General features: G+C 30.1%; 1 protein-coding gene and 1 pseudogene across 2 annotated transcripts; both read right to left on the bottom strand.

The window, feature by feature from the left end:
- Nucleotides 1-1,191: 1,191 nt before the first annotated feature.
- LOC145603639 (uncharacterized) lies at nt 1,192-8,320 on the bottom strand (annotated as a pseudogene). Its single transcript, XR_014104885.1, has 9 exons — nt 8,030-8,320; nt 6,676-7,287; nt 5,769-6,365; nt 5,316-5,445; nt 4,452-4,522; nt 4,247-4,312; nt 4,100-4,147; nt 3,566-3,637; nt 1,192-1,580 (listed from the first exon to the last, which is right to left on the bottom strand). The product of XR_014104885.1 is annotated as an uncharacterized LOC145603639 (transcript).
- Nucleotides 8,321-11,000: 2,680 nt separating this feature from the next.
- LOC145605080 (F-box/LRR-repeat protein At3g48880-like) lies at nt 11,001-15,216 on the bottom strand. Its single transcript, XM_081661097.1, has 4 exons — nt 14,946-15,216; nt 14,522-14,719; nt 13,369-13,813; nt 11,001-11,639 (listed from the first exon to the last, which is right to left on the bottom strand). The coding sequence occupies exons 2-4, from the start codon at nt 14,715-14,717 to the stop codon at nt 11,132-11,134; spliced, it is 1,149 nt and encodes a 382-aa protein (XP_081517223.1). The 5' UTR covers nt 14,718-14,719; nt 14,946-15,216; the 3' UTR covers nt 11,001-11,131.
- Nucleotides 15,217-15,644: the final 428 nt, after the last annotated feature.

Below are 15,644 nucleotides of genomic sequence, written 5' to 3' on the forward strand. Positions count from 1 at the left end.
TTTGTTTATTTTTTGTAAAAAAAATTACAAGTTTTATAATTAACTTCTACTTGCATATATACTTCCTTCTTCTAGTTTCATTTTATTATGGTTGTACTCTCGCTTTCTCTCTCTCACACTATCTATTATGATTATGCATACATTTTTTTTTTTGACAACGGACAACTCAAAACTAAAGACAACCTAGAATAAAAAAAACTAATTAACTAACGACGCCTAGCCGAAGTAGCCAGATCATGAGCTGAACGAACACCATCTCTGGGAACCTTCTGAATAATACAAACCTGGAATGAAGAGGAGATGTGTCGAAATTGTTGCTGAATCCAAATAGTAGAAATATCCGAAGAGGAGTTTCGTAGTGTAGAAATCGATAGTTGGGAATCTGTACGAATGAGAATCCGAGAAAAACCACGCTGAAGAGCCATTCGTAACCAAATTATATATATATATATATATATATATATATATATATATATATATATATATATATATATATATATATATATATATATATATATATATATATATATATATATATATATATAAATATTTAGGTTGAAAATTTTATTCTTAAGGTGATATATATCAATCTGATATTCTAATAATTGTCACGGCATCAGTACAATCTCTTTTCAATTTTATTTACAACAAATAATACCTCTTTGTTGCAACTAAAAAGAAATGAAGGTAGTTACAGTTGGTGGAAGAAATTACGTATTAGTAACATTTTAAGTTTCTAAAAACAAAACAGTTTCTAAAAAGTATTTTCTTCTCCTTACACAATTACACCCTAAAAAAATATTCTCCCACTTTTTTAATTTTTCCCACGCTCTCATTTTCTTTCAAGGTCTCCTTATTCCTTCATTTTAGTTGTCAATTGGTTCATTAAGGAAATTAAAAAAAAAAAAAAAGTATCCTTTCTCCCCCCCCCCCCCCCCTTTTTTTTTTTTTTTTTTGAAACTAAAGAAAGGTTTCATTATTAGTACATCTTCCACAAAAATTGACCATATCAAGTATTAAGATGTAAATAAATATATATATAAAGGGTTTACGAAAATTCTACCTTTGCCCCGTCAAATTGTAATTCTCTTTTATTCTAAGCTAGCCAACGTCCAACTGTGTAGAAGTATTGAGGGAAAAGGAATATGAAACTCTAATAATTGTATTAAATAACAATGATTATCAATTGCGTGAGAAAAAGACACCAAAACCATGCTTTGATATTAATATGAAGAATGAAAATAGTGATTATCAAAAATATGTCCCAGATTGCAGGCATGAATATAGTGGGAACAAGATTAAGCTGAAGTTGAACAACTTGTTGCCCTAGAGTGCAGTCAAATGTAGGTATATAGAAAGGAAGGTTTTCACTAATCAGAAGTGTCTTTGACTTCAGAATTCACAAATGACAGGCTAGGAGATGCCGAATTTCTATCATCAGATGAGCAGTCGAATCGGAACACACATTCTTCTAATGTAGACTCATAATCATAGTTCCTGAACAGATATCACCTCTCATTCTTTTCCCTTTGATTCCCTCCATGTTACAAGCAAGCATATAGCAACTGATTTTCTTAATCCTGCAAAAAAAAAAAAAAAAAATCTGATATTGTCAACATAAGAATCTCTTACAAATCTCTACCTTGCAGTACAACCTTTCAATTACAAAAACTAATTATGAAGACTTAACACAGAAGTAGAAACAAAGGAGCCAAATACATCTACACTTCCAAATCCCTTACACTGGAGCACTTTAATTTCAATTCAAGTGTTAGCTAAGCTCACACTTTGCTATGACCCTTGTATCAAATATGGATTGAGAAGGGAGATTCTTTAGTTACCATAGGTTAAAAAGCATAACAAAAAGCCTGCAAAGGTGGTAATGGTTGGCTACCCTTAGCAACCTTAGGAATAAAAACAGTATGTAACAAAAAATAAATAAATAAATTATTGACTCCATTTCCACCACACAAGTATAAACTATACCAATCATGCTGTGAAATGAATCAATCATTGAAAAACGGTCAGAAACACACCAATCCTTAATCAACACTCATTTTCACTTTATAAGGAAGTAACATCGACTACCGAACACCACTTCAGATAGCAGCATGAATGGCGGCTCCGTAAGCAACATCGCATCCTCATCTAGATTAATACTTTTACAAAGCTCCATTCCTCCGAAAACATTCTGCAAAAAGTTGTTGAACCTTGGTAATGCAACCTTGATCCTCCCATCTCCTCTTCTTCTTGCTATAAACCAACAACTAACAAAACATTGTACTTTAGAATCCCATTTATCCTAAATTCCCTAAAATTAAACAAAATTGAAAATCCCTAGATCCAATTTTCCTACCAACTACATCACTTCAATTATCCACAAAGCTCCTAATTATTTGCATCATAGTCATTCATATACAGATAAATCAGTATTCATCAGCATGCACCAATTTAGATTTTATAAAAAAAAATAGTCCAATTCAATTATGCTATTTTCATCCAACTCTAAGAACAATAAAAATTACTTTTCAAATCATAAAATTACTAACCTCCAACATTCCAATCATCTACATGTTTAGAATATCTTAACTACTTTGGGGCTCACAAAATTGATAAATAACCAAACTTTACAACCTTAAGCATCCGATTTACATCAGTAAACTTTTAAACATGAAAAGAACCATGGCTAGCTAAAAATACAAGCCTCATAGGTTAAAAACGTTGATTATTGTTCTAGGGAACTCTGAAACTTCACATCCTCCAAAATATAATTTAAAATTTACAAAATTCATAAATCCAAAACCCTAACCAACTCTAAGTCCCACATACAGACTCGGGGGCAACCAACATCATATGCATGACATCCAAGATACCAATCTCAATTAATAAATTACCATGTCATTAATCAAGATACAACTATGATTATTCTCTTGCAAGAAAAAACATCCTTCAAATTAGAGGTAAAACACTACTACGCACAGTGGTGAGTGGAAGAAAAAAAAAATTGTACAATGAAGTAATAGTTACAAATTGCCATTATCAAACTTCTGTGGGTAAGATGAATTAAAGTTGTTATCATATATTTTTAAATTGTAAAAGGGGAACAAAATGCAGTACTCAAACCATCAATTTGGCCTCTTCCAAGTATTCTACATCATCCGCTCGAATATGCAATACCAAGACCTAGTGGTTCTTTTCATGTGTCCTCAGAAATTGTAAATTGCCCATCAAACTTTGATTCTTAAACATGTCTAGATAGCACGAATAACAAATATGAGCAATAGTAAAAGGGATAGGTATTCTAAGACGCAGGGACCTAAATGCAAGCCTTAAAGGCTGAAACTCACTATCTCTCATCATTGTTCTTGCTGATAACTTGTACATAATCAGCAATAAACAAAACTCTAAAATGAAAATTGAAGGAAACAACAAAGAAATTACTCAAAAGCAAAAATTATTAAAACGAATTTAATTTAACAAGCAACAATTTATTGAGTAATCTCACAAGCAACTTGAATAAACAACTGGTTTTGAGATATTTGCATAATTTGAGTGTAATAGCTACCTTTCTGCAAATTTGAGCTCTAACTTTAGCATTCAATAGAGTGTTTTACTCTCCGCCCTGTTGCCCTGTTGTCTGAAATAGAACAAATAAAAAAATCCTTTCTATATAAGCTCCATTCATGTAAACAAAAGTGTATAAAACCAAGAATTGTGTAGCACATCTAATTTTACCTACATCAAAAAGCACAACTCAAATATTATAGTTTTACTCTCAATATTGGTTGAACCGGAACTACCGAACATCATACACAAAGAAAATCATATAAGTCACAAAAGTCCCAAATTTATTAGTTAAACCCATCACAATTAACATGCTTACACCACAAAAAAATTAATCACAATCCTTATTATCAACAAAGGACTCAATTGATTGAACTTAACGTCAACAAACAAGAGTCTCAAATGAAATGCAGTAGAATACATAGTCCTGTTTTGTAATCCAATCAATCCAAGATTCCATCCAAAAACTTTTTTTCTGAGTTCAATAGAGAAAAGTGAAGATTGAACAGCAATAGATTTTCATCATTAAGCATACCTTACCAGGCAAAGCAGGGCCAATAATCTCATTCACATATTCAACTGCCTACACATATACAACAACCATTATGAGCAAAAGATAATTTTAGAATCGAAAGGAAGCTGTCATGACTACCGCTAAAGTGAAACTAACACTAATGGCTACCTTAGAAACACCCTTTTCCCATGTAATCTTTACCTCCATCTCTCAGTTCAAGGGCTTCATAGACTCCTGATAATTCACATGCATATAGTTGTTGAAACATTGTAACTTCGAAAACGATGATCAATCAGCTAGCAATACAAATGATTGATACTACAACTGATACCTAAACTTAAAGAAGCCGTAATTATAGAGAAGAAGAACTCACCAATGGATGCACCACTCGGAATAGCAGCTCTGGGCTCTGGCAAAAGTTCCATCACCTAGATAAAAATCAGCCTGCACAAAGATATATCCATACATCATAAGTTAGCAAACCAATAACTTAAAATTCATTAAGTTATCACACCATCTAATTTCAGTTTATTAATTACAAACAATTTACTTGAATAAATCAGTATAAGAATATCATATAACAGCTCAAAGCTTTAAAAAGATCAAAAACGGAAATCACTTATTTTACCAGTTAATTAGCACGAACAATTCTTCTACAGCTTTATCAAACTTCGTAATTATAAACTCCCTTCTATTTTGTTCTAACAAATTCAATCATTCAGAAACAGCCTGAAATTCATTTAAGAAGCTAAAATACATGTAATCTGAAACGTTTTGAAAACTTCAGTCAAAAAATCAGCTTGAAACCTGAATAAGATTTTCAATAACGTCACTTTAAGAAAGACATATCACAGCCTAAATGTAATTATGGGATGCAGAAGAATTGAAATAACTATTGGCCATTCAGCAATAGTAAAAGGCAAATATCACAGCCTAAATGCGTACACTGCACATCCATTTCGGAATTGTAGAGAAACCGGTCCTTTCTTTATGGATAAATCATCATGGATGTGCAGCGGTTTCTTGAATAATTACCAATTTATGGTCCTTTCTTTATGGATAAATAGGATAATTGTAGAGAAACTGGTAATATCTAGAATAATTGTAGAGAAACCGGTCCTTTCTTTATGGATAAATCATCATAGAGAGTGATAGCCTGACAAAGTAGATCTAAAATAGGATAATTGTTTCAACTAAATCTATATACTTAAGTAAATCAACTACTGGCATTACTGACCTCTTCACTTTCAAACACAGGAGACAACGGCTCTAGTTTGTACAATGTATCACCAATTCACCATTGTATTTAATGTTTGACAAGAACGTTTTTAGAATTCAAGATATCACCAGTTTACCACCAAATTTTTCTGCAAAAAAAAAATTAGAACTTCCAACCTTAGAACAATCAACACAATTTCTTAATTATTATAATATTCCTTACTAAATAAAACCGTAAAAGTAAATGATTGAAGGAGAACTCAACAAACTCATAATTAATAAATGATCGGAATAGCTCAACCAAAAGTAAGATAAAAAAAATCATAAATCTGATTATCTCAACCAAAAGTAAAACTGAAAACCAAAATTTGACAGAATTTATGAGTTATGAAATTAGAATTTCCATTTATTAAATCAGAATTTCCATTATTGAAAAATTCACACTTATTGTTCAGTAAGTACAAGTAATTACCTCAGCTATATTGGAAGAAAGGAAGCTCAGAACACGCTTCAATGGAAAACTCAGAGTCACCTTCAATGGAAGAGCGAAAAAGCTTAAAAGCAAAAGTGGAAAAATGGCAGGACAATAGCAGAGGAGGAAAGAGAAAGAGAATAGGAAGAGAGTGAAAACGAAAATGAATAAGTGATGGCAGTACTTGAGCTTCTCCACATAGATGTAATCCCATTACTCACCTTAAATTGATGCAGTCCCATCTACATCCCAAAACAAAGTAAGAACCCCAATTAAACCCTAAAATCAAAACACACCAAATTTCAAACAAAAAGTACAAAATCATCAAAGGAGACCTGAAAACCAAAAAATCTAAGGAGACCTCAAAACCACTCTAAATTCTTGTCGCCTCAGAATATCAAAGTAAAATACATATCAAAATTACAGCATCAAATTGACCTTTAAAATTTCTAATAGCTTCACTAATTGCAACCACAGTTCAATAATCTAGTATAGAACAACTAAAAGTTGACTTACCTCACAATTAACTTAACGATAAACCCAAAAGAGAAATTGATATTCTATGGATTTGAAAAAAGAATCAGCATACCTCAAAAGCTGCTTCATATAAAAGAGGAAAGAGAATTACCACAGCCACCAAGTGCATACATGCATTCAAAATTTCCATAAGATGTATGAAAAGCAGAATGAAGTTTAAATACTTTAATGGCTAATAATTTTATATAAAAAATGGACAGACAGATTGAAGTGTGAAGCTGGGAACAGAGATAATATTCAGTAACTGTTTCTTCTAATTATATTTAGTGTTATCAGTTATGACAGTTTGCTTGCAAGATGCAACAATATAAGCACCATAGCAAATGTAACAATATAAGCAGCATAGCAACATGCAGTCAGTACAACTTACCTAGATGTTGAGCAGCATTACTCCTCCCTGGACCAAACCCCACTCTTTCCTCCAGTTTTAAGCTCAAGCCTCACATTTGAAATTACAATATTTTTTTGAGGCAGCCTTGCACATATCATAAATGGTTAGCCCAGCAATGCTGACAGCAGTCAGAGCTTCCATCTCAACCCCAGTCTTTCCCATTGTTGAGGCTTGTCCGTGGATATCAACACCGTAATCCCGGTGATTTAAGGCCAAATCAACATCCACATGTGACAGGCTAGTGTTATGGCAAAGTGGGATAAGGTTGCTAGTTTGCTTTGCTCCTGTGATTCCTGTCATTTTGGCCACACTAAGCACATCTCCCTTGGCTAACTGATTGGCTGATACCAAATCAAACACCTCCTTTCCCAACACAACTTTGCCACTTGCAACGGCTGTTCTTTAGGTGTTTTCTTTGGGAGAGACATCCACCATGTGTGCCTCCCCTTGCTTTCCAATATAGGTTGATCCACATACTTTTTCAGATACTTCAGGAGATGAAAACCGAGTATCTTGAGTTACATCTCCGGAACCACTTAAACCTAAAGGGCCTGCTGATAAAGGAGGTTTGCCAAATATGTCTTCCAGTTCCTAAAACCATAAATTTGGATAAACATCACTTAGTACACTACATGAGAAAACATCCTAACCTAAGTATCAAAAAGGAAAATAGCATTGCTAAACAATCGAAGAAAGCATAGAGTACTAATTATTGAACAGAAGTCGCCATCATATGTAAACTACAATTCTTATCAGTTAATCATCCATTGTGTCAAGTAACAGACCACAAACATCCAAAAATCTAGACATGGGATATTTACAGCTCAATAGGGTTTACATATGTTACAAATGACAACAAAACATCCAAATCTAATCTAATCTAATCTAATCAAACCAAACATTTTCATATAAATTTTAACAAAACTCAACCTTCAATATATCGTTGAGAAAGAATTTTCTTCAAAACTATTGCACTTAATTACAAGTTAAGCATATATTATAAAAATTTTCATATAGGATCCAATATATATATGTTAAATAAGCTAATGGAGAATTAATTCTCTGCTGCCTTCTTCACCTCATAGACAAAAAATTAAGTATCTATCAGCACCAAGATTAATTTCACAACAAAAACAAAGAAAATTCCATCCTTATTACATTGAATATCATAGAAAAGAGGAAATTCACAAAAAAAAATAAGCAAAAGATCAAATCCTTCTCCCGAAAAAGCAATAAACCCTAAAACAATCGCATCAAAATTAACTCTCCCTTCCAATTCAAATACTAATTTATTTTTAAAAAAAAAATCAAACGAAAAATTAGGGCTAAGTACCTGCATATTATATAGATTAAATTCGACCACCATCATTTTCCCTAACATCAACCCGCGGCGTAACTTCAACTGTACCCGCAGACACGCGTGAACCACCATATCCAAACGAGGGTCGAGATCTTTACCTTCAACCTGGTTTAAATCTAAAAAAAGAAAGGTGAAAGATAGAGCTTTGACATAGGGAGTGGAGGCCATGTCGCCATGGATCAGGTCCTATGAAGTTGTTGGGAAAGAGAGAAGGAGACAGAAAGAGAGGAGGAAGAGAGAGTGAAATGAGTGATGGTGAGGGAAAGCAGCAAAAGGTATTGGATGGCAGAACCGTAAAAAAAAAACCCAGTTGGAGGGTAGTATCGTCCGTGCACTGGCCTACTGTTCATAAGGAACAGTGCCGGTGAACTTCTCTCTTTTTAAAGAGTGTAGATTCCAAAGAGGCAAAGCCAAAGTTAAAAAAAAACAAGAAAACTAAGAAGGGATAATAATAATAATAATAATAATAATAATAATAATAATAATAATAATAATAATAATAATAATAATAATAATAATAATAATAATAATAATAATAATAATAATAATAATAATAATAATAATAATAATAATAATAATAATAATAATAATAATAATAATAATAATAATAATAATAATAATAATAATAATAATAATAATAATAATAATAATAATAATAATAATAATAATAATAATAATAATAATAATAATAATAATAATAATAATAATAATAATAATAATAATAATAATAATAATAATAATAATAATAATAATAATAATAATAATAATAATAATAATAATAATAATAATAATAATAATAATAATAATAATAATAATAATAATAATAATAATAATAATAATAATAATAATAATAATAATAATAATAATAATAATAATAATAATAATAATAATAATAATAATAATAATAATAATAATAATAATAATAATAATAATAATAATAATAATAATAATAATAATAATAATAATAATAATAATAATAATAATAATAATAATAATAATAATAATAATAATAATAATAATAATAATAATAATAATAATAATAATAATAATAATAATAATAATAATAATAATAATAATAATAATAATAATAATAATAATAATAATAATAATAATAATAATAATAATAATAATAATAATAATAATAATAATAATAATAATAATAATAATAATAATAATAATAATAATAATAATAATAATAATAATAATAATAATAATAATAATAATAATAATAATAATAATAATAATAATAATAATAATAATAATAATAATAATAATAATAATAATAATAATAATAATAATAATAATAATAATAATAATAATAATAATAATAATAATAATAATAATAATAATAATAATAATAATAATAATAATAATAATAATAATAATAATAATAATAATAATAATAATAATAATAATAATAATAATAATAATAATAATAATAATAATAATAATAATAATAATAATAATAATAATAATAATAATAATAATAATAATAATAATAATAATAATAATAATAATAATAATAATAATAATAATAATAATAATAATAATAATAATAATAATAATAATAATAATAATAATAATAATAATAATAATAATAATAATAATAATAATAATAATAATAATAATAATAATAATAATAATAATAATAATAATAATAATAATAATAATAATAATAATAATAATAATAATAATAATAATAATAATAATAATAATAATAATAATAATAATAATAATAATAATAATAATAATAATAATAATAATAATAATAATAATAATAATAATAATAATAATAATAATAATAATAATAATAATAATAATAATAATAATAATAATAATAATAATAATAATAATAATAATAATAATAATAATAATAATAATAATAATAATAATAATAATAATAATAATAATAATAATAATAATAATAATAATAATAATAATAATAATAATAATAATAATAATAATAATAATAATAATAATAATAATAATAATAATAATAATAATAATAATAATAATAATAATAATAATAATAATAATAATAATAATAATAATAATAATAATAATAATAATAATAATAATAATAATAATAATAATAATAATAATAATAATAATAATAATAATAATAATAATAATAATAATAATAATAATAATAATAATAATAATAATAATAATAATAATAATAATAATAATAATAATAATAATAATAATAATAATAATAATAATAATAATAATAATAATAATAATAATAATAATAATAATAATAATAATAATAATAATAATAATAATAATAATAATAATAATAATAATAATAATAATAATAATAATAATAATAATAATAATAATAATAATAATAATAATAATAATAATAATAATAATAATAATAATAATAATTAATAATAATAATAATAATAATAATAATAATAATAATAACAACAATAATAATAATAATAGAGAATAAGAGAGAAGAGATGATTTGATGAATTGTGAAATTTTTGGAGGAAAATATGAGGTATTTATAGGGAATTTGGGTGGGAAAAGGAAAAACTTGCCGTTTTAGAACTGTTGGAAAACGGCTATAAACGGCTAGTTTTCCAACGGTACTCAAGGCACGGGTCGTGCCATGCCGGGCCGTGCCTGGCTTCGTGCCGGGTCGTGCCTGGTCGTGCCACGTGTCGTGCCGGCGGGTCGTGCCAGCGTGCCGGCCACCGTGCCACCCACCTTACCACGTGTCGTGCCCGTGCCAAATTCCAGAAATTTGTTCACGGCACGGCCCACAAGTGAGCCGACTTGCCGTGCCATACCGCCACCCGTGCCGGAGTCGTGCCGTGCCCGTGCCCATGTTTACATATTGATATATTAATGCATTGTTTTTTTATAAATTTATCAATGCAATATAATTTCTCACTTTAAAAAGTTTTATTTAAATATCAACTCATAAAACAACTTTTATTTTGCTAGCATAACCTTAATACACATATGGAAATGGAGGGGTAGGAATGGACAACTACAAAGTGACTTGTGAACAATTCCAAATCAATTCTTTAATAGTTGAACTTGACAACGCCTCCTACATGACTACATCACACTAAAGCGAACTAAATCTTCACGAGAAATGTTGGGTGAGTAGAGTGGAGCACAATAAGAGCAACATTTCCGAGCACAACCCAAATATGTTTTGATACCAACTGCTTTTTGACAAACCTCATCCTCATCCCATGCAATCACCTTCCCTTTTATGGGACCATGAAGAAATCCCTCAATGCAGAAAGCATGTCGAGTATCAAGATAAGTGAGATCCGGCCGGCCTTGCAAAATTATAGATAAAGCATTTGGTGATAGAATACACGACTGGATACTCAGGTGCATAAGTTGAGGGAAGTGAGAAGCAAGCATATATGCTCTGTCATCTCCAATGCGTCCAGAGAGGTCCAGCCTTTTTATATTCTTACAATGCTTACAAATCAAAGGAATTAACGCAGCATGACAATGAGCTTCGTTCAACTCCGGCCAATAAGGAATCAATCTTCTAAGACCACAAGAGAGAAGGGAAGTTGGTTGTACTATACACTTCAACTTAGGCAACCTGTAATGTCAGAGAAAAATTAGCTTGCAGAGAATTGGAAATATGTTCACTCACAACTTTACAAAATCATGTACAAGCATGATAAAGACATGTATACTTAGAAAGAATAAGAATTAAGAGCAAATAAACATGAGCCATATCTTGCTAAATTTAGAGGTCAGTTTGCCTAGGAGTACTTCAGTAGTTCAGTGCATGCAGCACACTAGTGAGACTTACTACAGTTGACCATGAGGCGTCCATTTGCAGTATTCTACACAGTTTCGTGGTAAAAAATTAAAACTGTCAATATATATATATATATATATATATATATATATATATATATATATATATATATATATATATATACGTAAAAAAAAAAAAAAAAAAAAAGAGAGAGAGAGAGAGAATCACAATACGACAACCATCATGAGTGAAACTTACCATGATTTTAAAAATTGACATTAGGTTCTAATAGACAAAAATGGAGAATAAAGCAAATAATGGGCAGCAAATGAGCAAAATTGAAGGTAAGTTCTAGATCAAGCAGACAACATTTCTCATATGGGACTCAACTGAAGCTTCTCAATAAAAAAAAATAAGTAAAAAATAAATTAGTAAAAAATCAACCCATTGAAACTTTAACTCCAAACCACTAAACTGATTATGTGGCATAATTAGTTTAAGACAATCATGCTCAATTGCGATGCCACATTAGCACATGATTGACACACCTTCAACTCAAGGATTGATTAAAATCAATCACTCCACTAAGAGCAAGACAACGTACACACAACCCTCCCTTAATCTTACCTTAGCAGGGGCCTCTGTTGAGCCATTGGGTTATGTTATTGTTTATTAACTGAGAGTCCCAAATAGGTTTAGGAATATCACAACGGTCACTTAATTTTGCTGCTTGCTGCTATCTACATATGATTTACACATCCAAATGAATTCACAACCAAACCAAAACAAGTTCATTCAAAAAGTAGAAGATATTTCCAGGGGTTGAAGAAATCAAGTGAAGCCAAAAGTTGGATCGCCAACCTGCCTGTTGTTGTAGATTACTAAACAGCAAAATGATTGGTAAGGCTATTACAAACTTTATTTGACAACAAAAGGAAGTAATAAGCATGAAATAGAAGACATGCTGCGATAGATTATATTTTCCACTAGTAGGCAAGGATATCAAAGTCAAGAAGTCAACTTCAACTTCATTGTAATGTTTTCTTAACTGTGTTGTTTAATATTTATTCACTAAATTGACATAATCCCATTCCCATGCAACAAAGCTTCAAGGAAGACAATCGCTGGCTACTCCATGGCCTTATATGATGAAATGGTGACTTAATTGGAACTATATTAAAGAGTAGGCACAACTGAAACTTCTGCTAACGCTCCAGAATATAAGATAAACAGCAAGCAATCATTCAAGATTATCATACATTTCAAGTATGTATATTCAGCAAATGCTTCACATGAGCATGTGGGAGGACAGCAATATAGATACTCAGGGACTTGCTGAGAATAGCGTACTCATGAATTGCCACATAAATCATAATACAAATATCTGGAAAAAAGTGGGTTTCCATAAGTAATCATCAAACAATATGATCCTACACACACGGGCACACATACACACATAGAAGGTGAAACAATGGAAAGTCAGAATGATATATTCGCCAAAAGTTAAATCATTGAATAATCAAAGATATCGCACTTTGATGCTTTAGAGTTGTAGGGGTGTTACCTTTGCGCAATGTACATATCTGCTTCACCTCTAAAATTAATGTTGGGAATAATTAGTTTGTTGTACTGGTGAGGGCGGCGGAGCAAAAATTTCAAGTAAAATAGATAATACTGCCTTTCCTCCGCTGGGGCGCCTTTCAAAAAGCAAAGATCCAGCACATTGCCGGGCGGGAAGAGTGAATCCAACACAGCTGACCTCCATGACTTGCACACTATAAAGGGCTTGAAAAGATTAAACCCCCGTACCAAATACGACCCCTGCACCATGTACTTCATGATGGTGACCAATATGTCATGGTCCATCTCATCCCATTTCCTCACCATCCGGGTCTCCACTACGGCCATTGGCATCCTTGGCCTTTTCATTTGAAGTCTATTAGTAGATGAGCGAACATGTTGCTCTAGTGGTCGCTTCTTGGATCTCCCATGCAATGCCATACTTTGATCTACATCATATACAAAGAAACTCATCAATTTCTCTACTAAAGAATACATCTTTCAAATAGTATGTTGACATTAAAAATTAACTTATGACTCCATTCTACACGGCCATACCGTCATTTTACAAACTTTTAGAAAGCTTATATGACTTTTTTCTTTAATGTACTTTTTGGCTGTTGCCATACTCTGAAATTCAGATTACATATATAATTATATACCCCATGAGTAAGATGATTAAAATTTAGGGTTAACAGCACGTAAACACCTTTAAGTGGGGCTTTTATACAGTTAAAAACAAAAAAAAAAAAAAAAAAACTTAACTTCAAAATTGCAGAAAATTATTTTACACGAGAACTTTCAATAAAAATCCTTTAAAGAAAAGGGTGCAATGAGTAGTCTAGTATATTTAAAAAGTAGAAACACATTACTCCATAATATACAACAAGAAGTCATAGTCTAATAATCCCAAAGAGATGGGGTTGGCTACATAAACTGAGAATTTATATCACATGATCATCCACAAAGATCCTTCTCCTCCATTTGCTTCTTTCTAAAGCCATATCACATTTCATGATCATTACCACCATTAATCCATTATTATGAAGGAAAGCAAATCACAGTTCATGATCATTACCAATTGGTGAGCACTGATTCTGAATAATAATGTTAATTATAATTCTATATATCAAACAGGCAGTAAATGGTACAATTACCTTGATGAAAAGGCCATTTTGTAGAGCACGGATTCGGAGCCAAACTCATTTTGCCTTGAATGGAACCAGAAAATGGAGTGGAGGTTTTGAGGCGCAATGAAGAAGACAAAGCGGTATTTGAAGCAGCCGCTGCTTCAAATGCCGCATCAATGGCTACCAATTCTTCATCTGTAAAGGGTTTGTTCCAATCTTCCATAACTGTCCAAAATCATGATTTCTAACTTAAATCCAAGTGAACAAAACCTAACTTATCTAAGTAGCAACTTTTATGCAATTACCCAACAACAATTGAACAAAAAGCTAGAAGTAATAGTTCCGGTTTTCGAACACTACAATTACTGAACTGACAATCAAATTAAATTAGATGAAAGATGAACCCTGGATTGTGAAATTGATATGATGATTACTAAAAGAAATAACTTACTCAGGGGAACGTCAAGCGCGATGTTGAGTGCGCTTCAATGGAGAACTCAGCTATGTTCATCCGCTTTTTCTCCCTTATAAATACAGCAATTCCCAGTATATATTACTTGTAGCAGAATAATTCAAAAACCACTCTCTGTTTTCTTGAGTAAAGTAATTCCTCAATTCTTAAAGGTATGTATTTTCCATGATTTTCGATTGAAGGCGATGGAGGGGTTGAGGTTTCGGCTGAGGTAGAGTGGTACGATTAGGGTTACGGCGAAGGGAGTAAGTTATTGGTCATGTTGTGGATCGTTATTGGTACAAATCACCATGGAAAAAAATAAGAAAAAGCACAATCTTTTGTATGTGGCTGGCCATATGGTGTGGCCAGCACATGTAATGGGCCTATATAAATAAGGCCCAAAAAATTAACGGGACTTGAATACAAAAATAACGGGCCCATTTCTTTCCCCGTTATTTTACATATTCAACCGTTTGATTTGAATTTTCCAGTTTTTTTTTTTTATTTTTTTTTTCTTTTTTTTGAAACGACGCCAGTTTTTATTTTTCCCACTTCCCCAAAACCGCCATTATTCTCTATGAGAAGTCTAATCAACCGCCATAATTACAGTTTCTCTCTCTTTTTGCATTTTCTCTCGTTCTTTCTCTCTCTAAATTCTTTGTTTTCTCTCTCTAAATTCTGAATTCTTTGTTTTCT

This window comes from Chenopodium album, chromosome 22 (assembly GCF_948465745.1).
Source record: "Chenopodium album chromosome 22, dcCheAlbu1.1, whole genome shotgun sequence".
Lineage (NCBI taxonomy): Eukaryota > Viridiplantae > Streptophyta > Magnoliopsida > Caryophyllales > Amaranthaceae > Chenopodium > Chenopodium album.

What these genes read in the sequence shown, in the direction of transcription:
- LOC145605080 (XM_081661097.1), bottom strand. Translation starts at nt 14,717, where the DNA reads ATGGAAGATTGGAACAAACCCTTTACAGATGAAGAATTGGTAGCCATT. An exon ending in AAAATGGCCTTTTCATCAAG is followed by an intron (nt 13,814 to 14,521) that starts GTAATTGTACCA and finishes TATATGATGTAG; the next exon opens with ATCAAAGTATGGCATTGCAT. An exon ending in GATATGTACATTGCGCAAAG is followed by an intron (nt 11,640 to 13,368) that starts GTAACACCCCTA and finishes CTGACATTACAG; the next exon opens with GTTGCCTAAGTTGAAGTGTA.